Below are 17851 nucleotides of genomic sequence, written 5' to 3'. Positions count from 1 at the left end.
GTACTGTGTATGGGTCTCCATATGAGTGTATGAGTCTGTGCGTGAGTACTGTGTATGGGTCTCCATATGAGTGCATGGGTCTGTGCGTGAGCACTGTGTATGGGTCTCCATATGAGTGTATGAGTCTGTGCGTGAGCACTGTGTATGGGTCTCCATATGAGTGTATGAGTCTGTGCGTGAGCACTGTGTATGGGTCTCCATATGAGTGTATGGGTCTGTGCGTGAGCACTGTGTATGGGTCTCCATATGAGTGTACGGGTCTGTGCGTGAGCACTGTGTATGGGTCTCCATATGAGTGCATGGGTCTGTGCGTGAGTACTGTATATGGGTCTCCATATGAGTGCATGAGTCTGTGCGTGAGCACTGTGTATGGGTCTCCATATGAGTGCATGAGTCTGTGTGTGAGTACTGTGTATGGGTCTCCATATGAGTGTATGGGTCTGTGCGTGAGTACTGTGTATGGGTCTCCATATAAGTACAGTATATGGTTCTCTGCGTGAGACCCATATACTCTAAACTCACTCTCGGCGTTGAGAGGGTTCTAATCATTGTGAACTACCCTGTGCAAGGAGTGGACGCTGATTTCTGAGTTTACAGCCAGCGGCTGGAAAAGCACCGAAAATGAGTTTTGAAGGGGTCGAAGGGGGACAGTGGAGTGGGGGGGGGCGAAAATGGAGGGGGTGGGGTTGGGGAGAGTCTGGTCCAGTGACACGCGGGGGTCCGTGGCGTCGCAGATGAGCGCTGCTCAGGGTCAGGGGTCGCTGCGCATCTCTGTTCGTGGCGCGTCTCTAGGCCAAGTCCGTGACGTTGCCATCTCTGTCACGGGCGTCTGCCATCCGTCACGGTAGCAGAAGCACCAGCAGCGGGCGGTGATGATGATGATGGATGTGATGTCGACAGCGCCGCTTTGTCACAAAGGTCTTCGAATAATAGCGGAGCGCAGCTCTCATAACGAGACCGGGAGATGTAAACACAGGCCCGTGAGAGGAGGGGAAGAGTTGCAGGGGGTCATTTCCAGTGTTTGGTGATGAATCGACCCTCCCCCCCACCCCCTACAGTCCTAACCCCTGCCCCTACCACCTCCCCCCACCCCCGAGTTGACGGTCCGAGCCGCGCTTCGCGCTTGCAAAGCGGTCACGGAGACGCTCGGCGTGGTGGTGGCGGCGGCGATGCGCGCCAGTGGTGACCCAGCGCTTTGGAGGCTAGGGTTGGTGGATCACGCTAGGATTGGTGCATCACGCAGATCTTTGAGCTATCCCCTCGCTATGCGCGGTCATGGGGGTTATCTGGCTATTCCGGTTTCCTCCCACACGAAGCCAACCTCTCAGTATTTAAAAAGGCATTTACAGAACATCCCGGGGTAGCAGGAACCTCCTGAAAACAAGAGGCTTGAGACTCTTTGTGAGGCTTTTTCCAGTAACTATTAACAATGTACTGTACACCATCAATAGATATGCTTTATCCACTGCCAGATTAAGGAATCCCCAAGCCGTTACGGTCCGGCGATGCAGAAATCCATCTCGCTCCTGCACACGAGTCGACCTCATCGCTCCATCTCCCTCAGCGGACGTCTCTTTTTAGGTATTGTAGGATGTGTCAGGCGCTCCCATTGGCTCTCGGTAGAACGACTCCATGCATCGGGTTTGGCGATCACTCCGAGGTGGAGGGCTAGCGCAGTGGTGCTACGAACCCGGCCACCCGAGTTCCATGCGTGGACACGACCAACATCAGTGGCGAATAACCGAACCGGTGCTGCACCTCCCCTTCAACGAGCAGCCGCTGCGGCGTGACCACCCCGGTGCGGCCGGGCGTGCTGCTGGCCACACCACCCGCTCGCTCGCGCTCTCTCTGTGTGCCACTTACACTCACAGATGCTCACTCGCGGCACTTTCACCAGCAGTCTATGTAGGCTACGCGGTGGGGGGTCCCCGTCCTTGCTGATGAGCATTCCCTCATTATAACGTTCGCAGCGTGGGGGGGGGGGTACACGCTGACATTAGCACGCGCGCCCATCAGCCCGTCACGACGGTGCCCCAGGCAGCGGGGCGATAAAGCCACCGAGCGGCGATGACCCGTGACTCGTTCGTCATCGCGCAGATTGATCAACGTTCGCCAGCAAAGGTGATTGCGGTTTTTTTTCTCCGAGAGATTGAATTAAGGCTCCTAAACGCGTGCCGTAAAAAAAATACGCCGTAAAAAAATACGCCGTATGGCCTTCGTTTAACTCCGTGAGAGTCTCCGGAGACTAATTACCCCTCAAGTAAATGACACCCGGGATACAACAGATGTAGTTATCCCGGCATTGTCTTGTAGCATTATTTATGAAAGCGCCACTACACAAGAGGGGAGTGGAGGCGCAGTGGTGAGCCAATTGCGCTCCGAAGCCCGGCGAACTGAGTTGGATTCCCAGCCACGGCTAACGTCAGCGGTGTGTGATATTCAAGTCGTGCCTGGGCCCCAACCCGCACTGAGCAGCGTGTTGCAGCGCCGCTAGACATTCCTTATGACCGACACGGCGTGGGGAGGCCCTCGGATTGTGAATGAAATAACGAAGGATCCGATAAAGGCCGCGTCATTACAAGTCGACATTGCTGCAATTTATATTCAGTCCACGAAACGTAAAGGTCAGTAATTGTCAGTGGCAATTGTGTTACGAAGGATTCGATTCCACAAGACCCCTAACACACACGCGCGTTATTATTAGGTTCTACTGCGGCGGCAGCGGTGCAAACGTTACACTAACAAAGAGCGAACCACGACCGCTAACTGTGGGGCCGTGAGTCTGCAGGTGACGACCTCGAGGCAGCCTGCACGTGTCTCTAGCAGGTGCTGGTGGCGGTGTGGTGGTGGTGATAATACACTTACTTCCTACACGTCAACCGTGACGCACACAATCATTTACAGAATCAACAGAGCCAAGCCGAACCCGGTGGAGAAGCGTCGCCGCCACCAGCAGCGCTAGCATTGCAATCCACCATTAGTAGGGGCGCCACCATCACCACCGGCACCACCACAACCATCACTGCCATCAGCAACCACCGTCGCCACGATCACAGTCATCAGCGTCGATGTACGGGGCCATCCGACCCCTGTGGCTTCGATCTGCCCCCCCCCCAACCACCGTTCCACGCAACCTCCCCCCCACCCCCCTTTCTGAGCTACACGGAGACACGTTTTGCATTACGGCTTCTGCAGAGGCGAGGGCGTCCGCGTCTGTCGCCTCTCTCGCCGGTGCCGCGCCCCCGCATCCCCTCCCCTCTATCCGCCCAAAAAAAGGCTGTTTTGGCAAGCGGTGGCTGGACTGCGGGCTACAGGAGGCCACAGGCCACGCACACCTCGCCTGCCAGGAAGCTCACTGATGGGCCTGTGTCCAGTTCTTCAAGAATCTGAGCTCCTGCATTGTGGTTGAGCCCAGGGCGGATCGCAGGCAGGCCAGCCTCTCTCAATGTCTCAAGCCGGGGTCGGTGTCCCTGTAAAGGGCTCCACATTTCTAAATCACGGCAAAGAGAGGGCAAAGCTGCTGCCGAGAAGACCGAGCCCGTCGTATCGAGCGATAGACCGGGCAGCGTCCCACACGGCGTTACTTACACGGCCAATGAACCGATAATGACGCTCGACACACACACACACACAGATAAGCGGTCACGCATTCGCTCGCCCTCGCTTATACATGCAGAGTAAACACGCATGTGTTTGCTTTTCCACAATTCATGTCCAGCTTGCGCAGCCAATAACGCACGCGTCTTGTTTACATTGCGGGGGATGCAGATGATTGCGGTGCGTCACTCGCGCGCGCGCGTTGTTGTTGTTATCGGGGGAGGGACAGATGTGGACGGGATGAGAGCGGTGTCTGCGTAGTAATGCTGCGATCCGTGAACTCCGCGCAGCCCGAGTCGGCTCCACGAGACTCGATCCGGTGCCGTGTTCACCCCGCAATCCGGCTCTGCGCGAGGCTCGACAAGTCCCCTTACGGGGTATTCGAGTGAACAATACAACGGTGGATCCAATAGAGTGCAATGTGGAGTTGTAGAGTCCAAATGCGACAGCGTCTCAAGACGCCGTCGAGACAGAGTCGGCATATTTATTTTGTAGCGAGACGAGCAGCCTGCACGTGACCCTTCCTCCAGCCAGTCAGCCAGCAAATCTTTTGTATAATATCCTGTAGCCATGGTAGGGGTGCAAGGTGGGTGGGGGGGAGGGGACGTGACGTCGGCACGAACGAACGTGGCCCAACGCTGTGGGATGCAGGTGACGTCACTATCGAGCACGCGCACTTTCTGGCCAGGCAGACAGACAGGAATCCAGGCAGGAAGTGGGTCAGGATAAAAACGATGTTCTCGTATAGTATGAGAAGGAGGAGGCAGTGGGTGACAAGCGGAGGAACACAATACGGAGTTGAGCCTGGTTTAGAACAGGCGCAGGGAGAGGAGAGCGCCATGTGGCTGAGGCCAGGAGCTCTTGGCCCCTGCATGAGTGACTCCCGCGCTCCCACGTGGAGCAGGCCACAAACTCCACGACGTAGCCCCTAGATTCTCCGGGAGCTATCATCATCATCATTATTATTATTTCTATTCACTCATTCATGTGAACAATTCGTCGCTTCCTTCACAGAGTAGAGAGGCCGACTCAACCACGCAAAGGATCGAGAGCAGCGGTGCGCACAACACCAGCTCGCATCAATTAATTCACTAATTCATTCAGTAGTGACACAGTGGTAAGAAAGCAAGAAGGCCCTGGGCCCGATGCCCGACTCGTGCGCCTCTCCGTGTGGAGTCTCTGTGTGTTCTCTCTCCGCCTGCTGTGCTGCAATGAGGATGAGACAGGGCAGCAACATCGCCCCCCTGCGAAAAACTGGCAGGACCCTCCTGAAAAAGGGTCTTAAGACTCAGCGAGGATTTCCTCGGTAAACAAGCCCAATAATAAAATGAACACTTCATTAACGTATTAGGTTATCCATCCATTAATTCGTATATGTATTTAGTCATTCATTTACTTACTGAACAATGCATTCATTCACGAATGCAATCACCGATCAATTCTGGTTTATAGACAAATACATATTATTAATGTATTAATTCATTCATACGTTGATTCACAAATTAATCGTGCATTCATTCACTCATTCGTTGTTTAAGCCATTCACTCATACAGAGGTAAAACAAATTTTGTATACTTAAGTCAATAGTGACCTAATTAATTAATTGTGTAATTTTAAAAGACGAGGATGCGAGAGGAAGGGGGGGTAGGCGCAAACTCTCCTTCAACGGAGAGGAAATTGGTAGAGCCGCTGAGAGGCAACAGAATTGGCACCGATTACTGGAACAAAAGCAGCTCCTGCGTGGCCTGGTAATCGCGGCCCTCTACGGCTACACGCACGTGTCAGGACGTGCCCCGAGCGGGATGTTTTTCAAACGAGGTTAATTTTAATATAAAAATGCCCTATTAATTTACAAACAAAAACGTTGCTTTCATTCTATGTAACCTCAATAGGAAATGAAAGGCACGGTCACAGAAGTGCGGTTGTGGCCATGCAACTCAAACTATGGAGCGCACAGTGAACCCACTGTGGTCTGCCCCCCTTTAACGGAGGAGGAGGAACAGCAACACGACACGAACTCTCCCTCTAAGCCCTCTCGTGGCCAGCAGAGCTCGACGGTGACATTTAGCTGCTGCCATCATGCGAAAGAGTCGAATAGAATTCGATTTCACGGCACTTCCTCGAGCAAGACGTCTGCATAGCGTGGAAGAGTAGGCCAAATCCACTGTAGGGGGGCTCTCCGTGGTGGGGCAATCCCATCACCACGTGGGGACCGCGTCAAGTCAGCAACGCTCATCTCGGGCTTCATCTCCGAGCGTGGTGATATAAACTCCACATTACAGTGGCCGGGGATAGTCCATCCATAAGACGACGTGGATAACATTTTGCGCATTTTAATCATCTATTGAAAACGCGTTATGCAAATGAGCCCATTAAGTGTGTAGTGGGTTCAACTTAGTCACAGACGTAGACTTGGAGGCAACACATTTATTCAATCCAACACACGGGGTAACTTTCCCCTTAACAGAATAACAACCTATGGCAGTGACCACCAGGCTAGCTACACTAGTTACTACACTAGTCACCACCTAACTAGTGTAGTTAACCGGGTGGTGACCACCAGGCTACCTACACTAGTTACTACGTAACTGCGACTACGGACCGGGACCAACAGCTTTGGCCCGTTCGACGTGTTGGAGGATCGTTGAACGGAGATCGTAGACGAAGGTTTCTTCTAGGATTAACAACCCTGGTCCCTCTCGGGACCCGGCTGATATTCTCTGCGGCGTGGCCGGCTCCGCCCTTGGCCACGACCACCTTCCAGAATCCTCTGGAAGGATCTGGGTCCCAATCACGTGACCACCCCCAGCCCCCTCCTGGGGCCTCTTTGTAGACTTAACCGGTCACGTGTCCTCCCGAGTCAACCAGAGTGCCATGGCCTCTAATGACCTCATCCCTCGGCCGGCACTCACACACCCTGTCCTGTAGGGACTGGCACTGCACGCAAAGCGTGGCGCCATCCGGCGCTGTCAACCAGCGCTCACCGGGCCCCTCTAGGGCCGGCACTGCACCCAGCATGTTGACATCCAGCGATGTCACTTCAAGTGTAAAGGCCGTCTCTGATGAACTGGAGCCATGCGGCTGCACGTCTGCTGTGGGCCCGCGCTGCCACCGGAGACACTTCTAATGCCGCCGTCCTTCAGCAAACAAAGGAGGAACGCCGAGGCTCGGCGGTTCTCACCCCTACACCCGCACATCCCTTGAGCCCGGAATGGGGAGCCTACGGGCCCTGTAAGCCGCACACGGCCCGCGACTTCGGTTCAGACGACCCGCGGCCGCGTGGGGCCTACCACTTTGAAATTCGGTACGGCTCGCGAACTCGATTTACCCACCACGGCGGCAAACAATATGTTAGCCGTACTAATCGGGTCCTCGAGGGGTGTTGGACTGGGCTGCGGCACCGCGTTTACGATTCCCCTTCTCTCAGTCGCCTCTGTCACTGAACGAGCCGCTTCACACTTCGTGCACGCGCACGTTCTCGTCGAGGTGGGCGCGTGCGTGTTCACGTGCGGGGAGCGGTGGCGCAGTGGTTAGCGCTCTCGGGGACAAATCCGGCCACCCGAGTTTGATTCCCACTCACGATCAATGTCAGGTGACGAGCATGTGTACCGGTACTGGGCCTCACCTAGGTCGACTCAGCCTTAAACGAGTATCTGATGCGATGTGTAGAAATCGCCACGAGGGAGACAAAGGCGGCCGGGTGTGTTGCTGGCCACCCACCCCCTCGTGTGTTCGTGCCAGCCTTCAGAGGTGCACGCTAAATGCACTTGCCCCAACAATCTGTTAAAGCTATACGGGGGGTCTTTGTCGTTGTTCACGTGTGGTGGCTGACACATGAATTATAAAATGCTATTTGGCCCTCAGTAAAAAAGAGGTTACAACCCCTGCCCCTAACGTCGTTACCCCCACCCTTGTGACCGTCCAACAACAACCCGCGGGGAGGGGTATTGAGGTCGGGGAGGGGCGGGGGTGAGGGAGGATGGACTCGATTTGTGCGTAAATCTCATCTCGTCACAGACTTCCTGGAACATTTACTCGACTCGTATACCCACAAACACCACCACAACAACGATGGTAATACTGACGAGAAATATTGCCGCTTGCGTCTCCAGGCCAGACTCGCCCCGTGTGAGTTCTCGTTTTGGCGATGGGTCTGTGTGTGGGGTGGGTGAATGCGAGGGCAATGTCACGGTTTAAGTCATCCAGCCCCCAGCCTCAAACACCTCCTTTTGTCCCCCACGTTACCCAGATTTCCCATCATTTGACCCAAACTGCTCCCACCTCTCAACTCAAACACATCACCATCACCGAAACCACAACCACTACAGTCACAACCACCACAGTCACAACCACCAAAGACAACGTCACCAACATTCTCACAACAACAACCACCATCACCGCCACAACCACCACCACCACAACCACAGTTACAACCAAGAGCAGCTACCCCCATCACAGCGACATCCACCATAGCTCGAGGCAGAGCTGCCGTCAGCACCACCACCACCACCACCACGCCCCTGGCATCCCCACGCACGCCGCCAGGGTGCGTGGGGATATCGCCTCTCTCGCCGCTCCCGGCGCAATCTCTGAGCAGCAGCAGCAGCGGGAGGAGGACGCGCCACGACCCTCGGACGACCCCGCGGTCGGCCGCGGGGCCTGCGGTGGACGTCACGCGCCACCAGCCCGCGGATGATTGCGCGCGGGAGGGGGAACAGATCCCACAAAGTGACGCGCGTCATGCGCTTGGAGCTCAACGACGATGACGACGACAAGTTTGAATGAGGACACGCGGAGATTGTGTTCACGCGTCACGGGGACCGTGTTCACGCGCCACAGTTCGGATGTGAAGCGTTGCTGCGTTCGCTCCGTCTGTGTCTGTGACGCGGGGTCACGGTAACTCGTTCCGCTGATGCGATGTAAACGAAACTTCACTCCCGTCGATCTGTGTCTGGAACCCCTCAATGATGACAGGGGACAGCAGAGCTTCGTGGGGGATTCGGTGGCGGCTTCTCAGCGCTCCTCATCTGCGGAGTCGTCCCCTCTCGCTCCGTCTCTCTCTGCGAGAGCGAGCGAGCGAGCGCCGTGTTCGAGGTGACATTATTATGAGTAGGCACTTGCCCTGGAGGCAACCGGCCACATTGATCGATCGGTTTCCCCAAAACGTGCGGCCACAGCCGCTATCCGAGCCCCGTGGGTGAATCGCGGCGTGTACAGACGCCCTGTTACCAGCGCACGAGGCCTCAATGCTACCGGTACCGGGGTTTATGACATTACAGCGCTAATGACATTACAGCGCGTACTTCGTAACATTACTTCCGAGAACCGAGGCATGTTGGGGAAACAACGCGGTTACAGAAAAAAAAACACGTTTCGGAATCCCCACACGGGCACGATTGTTCTTCCTTGTCTAGACTCCGTGGTCCCTCTATGACCGTGGCGATGGAGCACTCCGTGACTCACGACGCGGGCACAGGCCGCAGGACGCTGCGCCATCACTTTGGTGTTCGCATCGGCCCACGCTAATCCGCTTCAATCTCCCCCCGCCGCCGCAGCAGCAGCCGCAGCCGGCGAGAGCTCCTCGTCCACACGCCGCTCTCTGCTGCTCTCTCGCCCATTGTCTAGAAGCTTCCTCCCGCCCGCGCGCTCTCTGCAATGTCAAGACTAACGATCGTGCCGTGCGGCGATGTTGTTGTTGCACGGTTGCTGAGGACATTCCAAGACAACAACAAACAACAGCTCGCAAGCGGACAGCAACAAACAGCACGGTGACAATCAAGAGCGAGATTCCATCGTGACAACAGCTGTTGATGTCTGCTCCCCCATCGCCCTCCCCTCCTCTTCCATCCCTCCTCTTCCATCCCCCCTTTTCCATCCCCCCCCCTCTTCCATCCCCCCCCCCCCTCTTCCATCCCCCCCCCTCTTCCATCCCCCCCCCTCTTTCATCCCCCCCCCTCTTTCATATCTCCCTCCCCCATCGCCCCCCCCCTCCTCTTCCCTCCCCCATCGCCCCTCCTCCATTGCCCCCCCTCTTCCCTCCCCATCGCCCCCCCCTCCCCCCATCGCCCCCCCCCCCTTCCCTCTCTCATCGCCCCCCCCTCCCCCAACAGCTCGCAAGCGGACAGCAACAAACAGCACGGTGACAATCAAGAGCGAGATTCCATCGTGACAACAGCTGTTGATGTCTGCTCCCCCATCGCCCTCCCCTCCTCTTCCATCCCTCCTCTTCCATCCCCCCTCTTCCATCCCCCCTCTTCCATCCCCCCCCTCTTCCATCCCCCCCCCCTCTTCCATCCCCCCCCCCTCTTCCATCCCCTCCCCTCTTCCATCCCCCCCCCCTCTTCCATCCCCCCCCCTCTTCCATCCCCCCCCCTCTTCCATCCCCCCCCCCCTCTTTCATATCTCCCTCCCCCATCGCCCCCCCCCTCCTCTTCCCTCCCCCATCGCCCCTCCTCCATTGCCCCCCCCTCTTCCCTCCCCCATCGCCCCCCCCCTCCCCCCATCGCCCCCCCCCTTCTTCCCTTCCTCATCGCCCCCCCCCCTCCCCCATCGCCCGGCGCTCTCTGTCCTCCTGCCGGACCCCAGCTTGATGCACAGGAGACGCGCGACCCGATTATTGCCACGGATATTAAAGTTGTAACCGCCTCTCGAATTGGAAAAGGTTATTTATTCTACGAGGATGATGATGATCATGGGCGGAGGGAATTCTAAAGTGAGGCAATACGAGGGGAGAAGCGGCCAGAGAAGTGTTGTGTTCTGCGGTGCGGTGAGTGAGTGGGTGGGTGAGTGGGAGGGTGCGTTGTTGTGACGTGCAGTGTGGTGAGTGGGTGGGTGAGTGGGTGGGTGAGTGAGTGGGTGGGTGAGTGGGTGGGTGAGTGGGAGGGTGCGTTGTTGTGACGTGCAGTGTGGTGAGTGGGTGGGTGAGTCCGTTGTTGTGACAAGCAGTGTGGTGAGTGGGTGGGTGAGTGGGCGGGTGAGTGGGTGGGTGGGTGAGTTGTTGTGACATGCAGTGTGGTGAGTGGGTGGGTGAGTGGGTGGGTGGGTGGGTGAGTGAGTGGGTGGGTGAGTGGGTGGGTGGGTGAGTGAGTGGGTGGGTGAGTGGGTGGGTGGGTGAGTGAGTGGGTGGGTGAGTGGGTGGGTGAGTGAGTGGGTGGGTGAGTGGGTGGGTGGGTGAGTGAGTGAGTGGGTGGGTGAGTGGGTGGGTGGGTGAGTGAGTGGGTGGGTGAGTGGGTGGGTGAGTGGGTGGGTGGGTGGGTGAGTGAGTGGGTGGGTGAGTGAGTGGGTGGGTGAGTGGGTGGGTGAGTGGGTGAGTGGGTGAGTTGTGACATGCAGTGTGGTGAGTGGGTGGGCGGGTGTGTACACGTGTGTCTGTACAGTACGTTGAACTTTTTTCGCACCGTACGTAGCCAACCGTGCAAATCGGAGGTGCGGGGGAATGACAACAAACGAACGCACAAGGAAGTGGGTTGTGACCTGCAGTGTGGTGGTTGGATGAGACGAAACTGTTGCTCATTATCATCATCATCAGCCATAATTAATCCACTGCTAGATGAGGTTCTACCCCCAAGGAGCCGCCACATCTCGCGATCCTGCGATGCCAGGAATACCCCCAAGATCTCCTCACGAACTGCTTTAATCGCTCCATCTCCCTCGGTAGAGGACCTATCGGACGCGTTACATTCCTTCTAACGTGGCTATCAAACGTGTTTAGACAGCGTGTCGTGTTTCCAGTAATAATAATGATAACACTTAACATGTTCATCCACTGCTGGATGAAGGCCTTCCCACGCCGTGTCAGTCATGCGGGTTATTTGACCATACTTCACCGCGCTGGTTGTGAAGGCGGCGAGCACAGCACGCTATTTGATTTTACTGCAGTGCCCCATGCTACCCACAACGCAACCTCTCACAGCTCTTAACACGATCGTCCATCTTCACCACACTGGTCAGCGCAGGTTGATAAAGTGCGGGGGACGACGTGGGGGGGGGGGAATACCCAAGCCCAGTTCAGATATCACCAATATCAGCCATGGCCAGAGTTCCTCGTACAGTGCGCTAACCACTGCGCCACCGCTCCCTCTCCCACCGCACGCAGGGTTCACGCGGTTCATGGGAATCGTTAACGTGGAGCCGAGCTGAGGATCGACCCCGGCCCCCGCCTGGAGTCACGGAGAACCGCGGGGGACTTGGCACAGAGATGTTGGGCACAGGCGTCCGGCCAAGGAGGAATGAGTGCAAAGGTCGACCGACTATCGGCTCGCTTCCTCCAATAATCCCGCGTGTGCCGCTGGACGGAAGGTGGCGGGGGAGTAGCGTGGTGATGACGTTATCGGCATCATCAGCCGCGTTACGCTGGGCACGGCTTGCCGGGGGTTTCCCGCCTTCGAGAGTGGACCGAGGAATTGGACCACAAGAAAAAAAAAGAGTTGATTAAAGTTCCGAGTGGACGAATGAACATTTCGGGTCGTGGGTGTGATTTAACCGTATTTCACCAGACTGGTCAGTGCAGATGTGTCCGCTCTGTAGAAGGGCCGTTGCCCGACACGTCTGCCTTCTATAAATATGTTGCTACAAGGTTGGTGCCATTGAGTTGGATTTGGTTCGTTTCGTAGGAGCGGGCTCTCGGTCATCAAATAGATAGTTCGTTTAGGAGACAAACGAGTTTTACTCCCTCGGGCGGTGCTGATTGAGATCTCTGCCCCGAGGCTGTGGGACAGACAAATATAGACACATAGATGATGGTCTTTATTTATAACCGGTGATGAACCGGCCGGAACCCATCGATTGCCTTGGCGATTTCCCCCCATTGTTAGTGGTGCAGACATCGTTACGTGTTTTTTATATTACCAAGGATCACAGAAAATTGAGGAACATTTTTCCCTCCGAAGCATTTTTGGCACGACAGCTACCTCGTCAGGAACTGATTGAGCAACTTTCCCGAACCGATGAAGCTCCCGGCATGTGTGCAGCGAAACGTCGGACGTCGTGGCGAACAACACGACGCGAATCTAAAGTGCAAAGTACGCCGCCACACATCTGCGCAGCACAAAAGGGCGACGCTGACCCACATCTCCCGAAGTGCCCGCGATCTCATCAGACCGCTGTCTACATGAAGCGCATCATCTGGTGACGCTGCTGCAGCGTTGGCAGTGGTGCATGAGAATAATCAACAACAATTGTCAACAACGCTGGCTTAAAACACAATTATATTTGTATAGCATCGGCGACGTTTCGGGAAATGTCCCTTCTGCGTGATGTGCAATGAAGAAGGGAAATCGCCCAAAATCTCGCGGATCATATTCATAGAACAAGTTGCTATAGGCTGCTGCCGGGCTAGATTGTGGGGCAATGTCGAGCACAACAACAACATCTACTGTTGTACTGTACTATTCTCTCACGTCTAGACGCACCTTGTACTCTGGTGGTAGCGCGCCTTACGCCGATAATCCTTACTACAGCCTGAGCAGCAGCGTTCCGGAGACTATTGAGTCATTGCACGGCACACGCGCACACACGTGTGCACGCGTACACGTGTGCGTATAGACACGCTCGTGTGTGTGCGCGCACGCGTCACGGAGACCGCTGTCTGTTACGAAAGAGCCGCGCGGCGGAGCTCGGTTGCGGGTTGGGCAACCCGGGCGTGCGGGGACCCACGGGGCGCGAGGCCGGGGTAAATGCGCAGCAGCTGCTGCTGCTGCGGTGGTGGTGGCCGTGGTGGCGAATTGTGAAACATTTGGAAGACGTCCACGCAGCGAGAGAGAGGGAACCCTTCACGCGGAGCACGGAGCGGACGGGCGGCTCGCTCGCTCGATCAATTACTTCCCTTGTGCGGACGCAGCTGAGAGCCACTTGATGAAAGCGCCCGTCTCTTGTGAAGGTTGAATAATGGTAATGGCCATGATACTAATAATGACGATGCTGCTGCTGCTGCTCTGGATTTAAAGCCGAGGGAGCTTCACTGAGCCACCCAAGGCCTGGAGTGTTCTTTGTTTTCTCAGAAGGGTTCAGGTCAGACAAAGCGGAGAATCCGGGGAAACCCCCCAAGTGGAGGGCAGAGGCAGTGGAGCGCGCTGACAACCTCGGCTACCCCAGTTCGATTTTACGTTTGAATATTTGAACCGGTTCTGGGCCACCCCTAGGTCGACTCAGTCTTAAATGAATACCTGGTGCGGTGTGTAAACATTGCCACTGGGGAGGCAAAGGCGGCCGGGCGTGGTGCCGGCCACCCCACTTCTTAGGGTCTGGGCTAACAGCACTTGCCCCAACGATCGGCTCAAGGCTACACGGGCGATCAGATTCACTGGAGTGAGGCTTCGCGTCTGCGCTGCCCCCACCCCACTGGCTCCCATTCACAGACCTGGGGCAGCGGGAGGAGACACTGCGGGCTCTGTCTGCCGAGTGCGCCTCTTGGCTGCGCGCAGGGCGATGAGGCCGCTCGCACCACGCGAGGCGGGAACAACCTGCAGCTGCGAGGTTTGGCGAGGGAAAGATGCCAACCCCCCCCTCCCCCCGCTGCGGTGCCAGTTTCATCATCATTGTAGCACTGCCCCGTGTCGATCCCGCTGCTGGATGACGGCCCACCCCATGACCGTGTCGCTCACAGAGGTTGTTTAGCCATACTTCACCGTGTTGGTCTCTCGCGCGAGTTGGTGACGAAGTCGGAGGGGGGGGGGGCACGCAGGACCGGTTCGGAGCATCACTCGCCGCTGATTACAGCCGTGGCCGCGAATCGAACTCCAACGTTCGGAATCACAGCGCGGTGCGCTCACCGCCGCACCACGGCTCATTGCCGTTCGCGGTGTTGTGCCAATGGCTGCGATTACAGCCACTGGCACAGCGTGCGACGACTGCAATGGGGGCGCACAGTGAGCCCCATTGTCACCCAACTGCTGGACCGGTCGAACCTGCACGCGTAACAACGCACAGCGCTCCTGCGTATAGCCTTAGCAGACTGAGGGGGCAAGTGCTGTTAGAGAGCAGCGCCTATGAAGGCCGACAGGGCACGCGAAGGGAAGGGTCGCCAGGACCACGTCCGGCCGCCTTTATCTTCCGAGTGACAATGTTTACACATCGTAACTAAGTACTAATTTGAGGCCGAGTCGACTTAGGGGAGGCCCAGGACTCGTTCAGATATTCGTCACTGACGTTGGCCGTGAGCAGAAATCGAAATCGGATCGCTGGGTTCGTATCGCATTGCGCTAACCGTTGCACCACCGCTCTCCAACATGCACCCACATAAAACGCACACGCGTGCAAACACACGTAGACACTTAAACGACAACACACACACACGTGTGCACGCAGCGTGCACCACCCGTGTACACACGGAGAGCACACACGGAGAGCGCACACAAAGGCACGCGGTGGCCGCGTCGGTCAACCGTCCTCCGTGGGACAACACGGGGGGGAGGGGGGGGGGCTTTGTGTGCCTCGTGGACTTCGCCTGTCGCCAGACTCCTCTGTCGCCTCAGTCGCCGTGGCCGGCGTGCAGAGGTCGCGCGCGTCTCGCCGCGAGGGCACTGCGGGCACGGGAGGTCGCCCACTGGCGGCCTGGTGAGAGCGCCGCGAGGGGCGCCTGCCGGGTCGCTGTGGCCACAGCGACCCGGCAGGAGGTAGCCACGTGGTGTGGCCACGGTCGCCGTGGCCACACCACGTGGAGTGAGGGGCACAGGGGGGGGGGGCGGGAGGGTCCAGGCACCTGTCGCAGTGCCGAGCAACAGGGGCGAGACCCAACCTGGAACACGACCCGCGTCTCCCCGCGAGCGTGTCGCGCTGAATGGAGCTCATCAGCAGCTCGCGGTGACCTCTCGCTAGCGCAAAGTGATCGCCACCATCAGTAGCACTTCACCATCACCAACACCATCACCACCACCATCAACATTGTTGTGATCGTTACGTACTCGATGACTCATCCACGCGCTATTGTCCGCAGGCGCTGTCTGACGCACGCACAGCCATTCTCACCATAATACACATCGCCTAAAGCCCTACAGAGCTGTTAGCGAGAACCTATGAAGGCCGGATCGGTACACGAAGGGGTGGGTGGCCAGCACCACGCCCGACCGCCTTTGTCTCCCCAGTAACGATGTTTACACGTCGTAGCCGGCACTCCTTTGAGGTCGAGCAGACCAACCACCACCTCCACCAATGTCGCCACCACGAATCGATGCCGCTGCTCACCTTCGAGCGATGAACTTCGCCGTCGTCATCCTCGCCTCCCACGCCGAGGATCTTGCGTGTCTTGAGCCGACTCAGCAGATCCGTCTGGCTGTGCTTCTTCAGCAGCGGTCCGTGCGTCTTGGTCGCCATGGGCGCCGCGAGCCTCTCCGAGCCAGCGTCTCCACTCCGTGCCCTGCACGAGCAGCGGGGAAGAGCGGGGTGGGGGAGTCACATCCACCGCCTGACGAGTGCTGACGCTCAGCCCGCAGAGTACGGAACGCCGAGTTATTTTAGAACCACACATCCATCTCGCGTGAGTTGTGAACTGCTCTATATTCTCACAAATTGGTTCATAATTTAGGGTTATTATGGATAGGCATACCGAGTATTCTAGTGGTGGTGCCTTACGCCGATACTTCCGACTCCAAGCCAGCCCACCTCCCCCTCTCATCTCCTCTCTCGCGCTCTCTTCATCTATCACACAGACAGAGAGAGCTGATGCTGTGATGTGAAGTTTTCGCTCTCCGAGAATGTTTGTGTTTTGAATATTCCCACTGTATAATCCCTTGAACATCTCGTTCGCAAGGGTGACCAGGGTGTCAAGTGACACGCACAGAGCACACACACCGACACACAGACACACCAGCAGACTCGCAGACCTGCACAGCCACACACCTTTACACAACAACAATAAAGGCCTACCCCAGTCTGCATTCTGTTTGGGACAATTGCCGTTAGCGAAAGTCGAAACAACGCACAAGGGGGTGCTGTGGCCAGCACTGATCCAGCTCAGACCCAGCACTGATCCAGCTCAGACCCAGTACTGATCCAGCACTGATCCAGCACAGACCCAGCACTGATCCAGCTCAGACCCAGTACTGATCCAGCTCAGACCCAGTACTGATCCAGCTCAGACCCAGCACTGATCCAGCTTAGACCCAGTACTGATCCAGCACTGATCCAGCTCAGACCCAGCACTGATCCAGCTCAGACCCAGTACTGATCCAGCACTGATCCAGCACTGATTCAGCACTGATCCAGCACTGATCCAGCAACTAATCCAGCACTGATCAAGCACTGATCCAGCACTGACCTCGCAGAGCTCACGGCTCCAGTAAACTCCAGCAAAGCGGGACCCACCAAGGGCATCGCGCAGTGAATTGCAAATGCGTCGCGCTCATTATGTATGCATGCGTGTGTCCCTGTTTACACGTGCGTGCGTGCGTGTGTGCGTGGGTGTATATGTACAGACGTCTGCGCGTACACGGACTGTGTATATACGTGAATGTGTGCATATACGGGACTTGTCCCAACAGTCTCGTTTGGGTAAGGCTATACGGGGATCTTTGTATTTGTATGCGGTGGTGTGTGCGTGCACGTGTATAAATGTGTGTGTATGGACACGCATGCATATGCGTGCGTGCTCCCTTTGTGCATGCCTGTGTTTCTGTATCGCCTGTGTGTGTACACGTATGTGTAAACGCATGCGAGGACACGTGTGTGCATGCAGACATCATCTCGGCACCTCGCTGGATAAAGACGCGTCGCGTCTCCCGCGGCCTCGTCTCCCGCGCGCGGTCCCAGGGCTCGCGAGTTCCTGGATGCCAGCCGGGAGTCGCGCGTCCCGGGCTCCCCCCTGCAAGAGCGAGTGGCCACCGGAGCTCCCTGGAGAACGCAGCGCCCACGGAGCGTCCTGCAGCGCGAGAGAGAGGGAGACCACGGACGCGCCCTGCGCTGCCGCTTGGCCACGAAGCGCCCTGCGCACGCGGGTGGCCACGAAGCGCCCTGCGCAAGAGAACTCGACGAGGCAGGGAGCGCGGCCCGCACGACGGCGCTGGGGCGGCAGGAGAGTCAAAACCGAGCGGTCGATTCCCAGGCTGAGACGAAGCGAGTGGCTCCCCCCGCTCCCCCCCGCGACTGCCTGTGGCCCCCCCTCCTCCCCCTCCGAGCGCTCCCTCTCGCTACTCCCTCCCTCGCTTCCTGCGCTCGACGCGTGGGAGTCTTTGTGGGAGTCTTTGTTGTGCCGCGGGTGACGTTGGTCTGCGCGGGCGGGCGAGGAGGCCAGAGTCGGCAGGACGGGGGGCGGGGGGCGCG

General features: G+C 57.3%; 1 protein-coding gene across 2 annotated transcripts in view; it reads right to left on the bottom strand.

Annotated features, from left to right (window-relative positions):
• Positions 1–17851, bottom strand: part of TP53I11 (tumor protein p53 inducible protein 11) — a 62186-nt gene extending 44335 nt beyond the window's left edge. The window contains exons 1-3 of one of the 2 annotated variants that reach the window (XM_078597192.1): positions 17283–17668; positions 16140–16231; positions 15779–15950 (exon numbers count right to left, since the gene is read on the bottom strand). In XM_078597192.1, coding sequence (XP_078453318.1) covers positions 15779–15907 — 129 coding nt within the window. In that variant the 5' untranslated portion in view covers positions 15908–15950; positions 16140–16231; positions 17283–17668. Of the gene's footprint in view, positions 1–15778; positions 15951–16139; positions 16232–17282 lie in introns of both variants that reach the window. The other variant, XM_078597191.1, reaches the window with a different exon arrangement.

The sequence above is a fragment of the Lampetra planeri genome, chromosome 8 (assembly GCF_965212315.1).
Source record: "Lampetra planeri chromosome 8, kcLamPlan1.2.h2, whole genome shotgun sequence".
NCBI lineage: Eukaryota > Metazoa > Chordata > Hyperoartia > Petromyzontiformes > Petromyzontidae > Lampetra > Lampetra planeri.
This window is presented reverse-complemented; position numbering and strand designations above follow the sequence as displayed.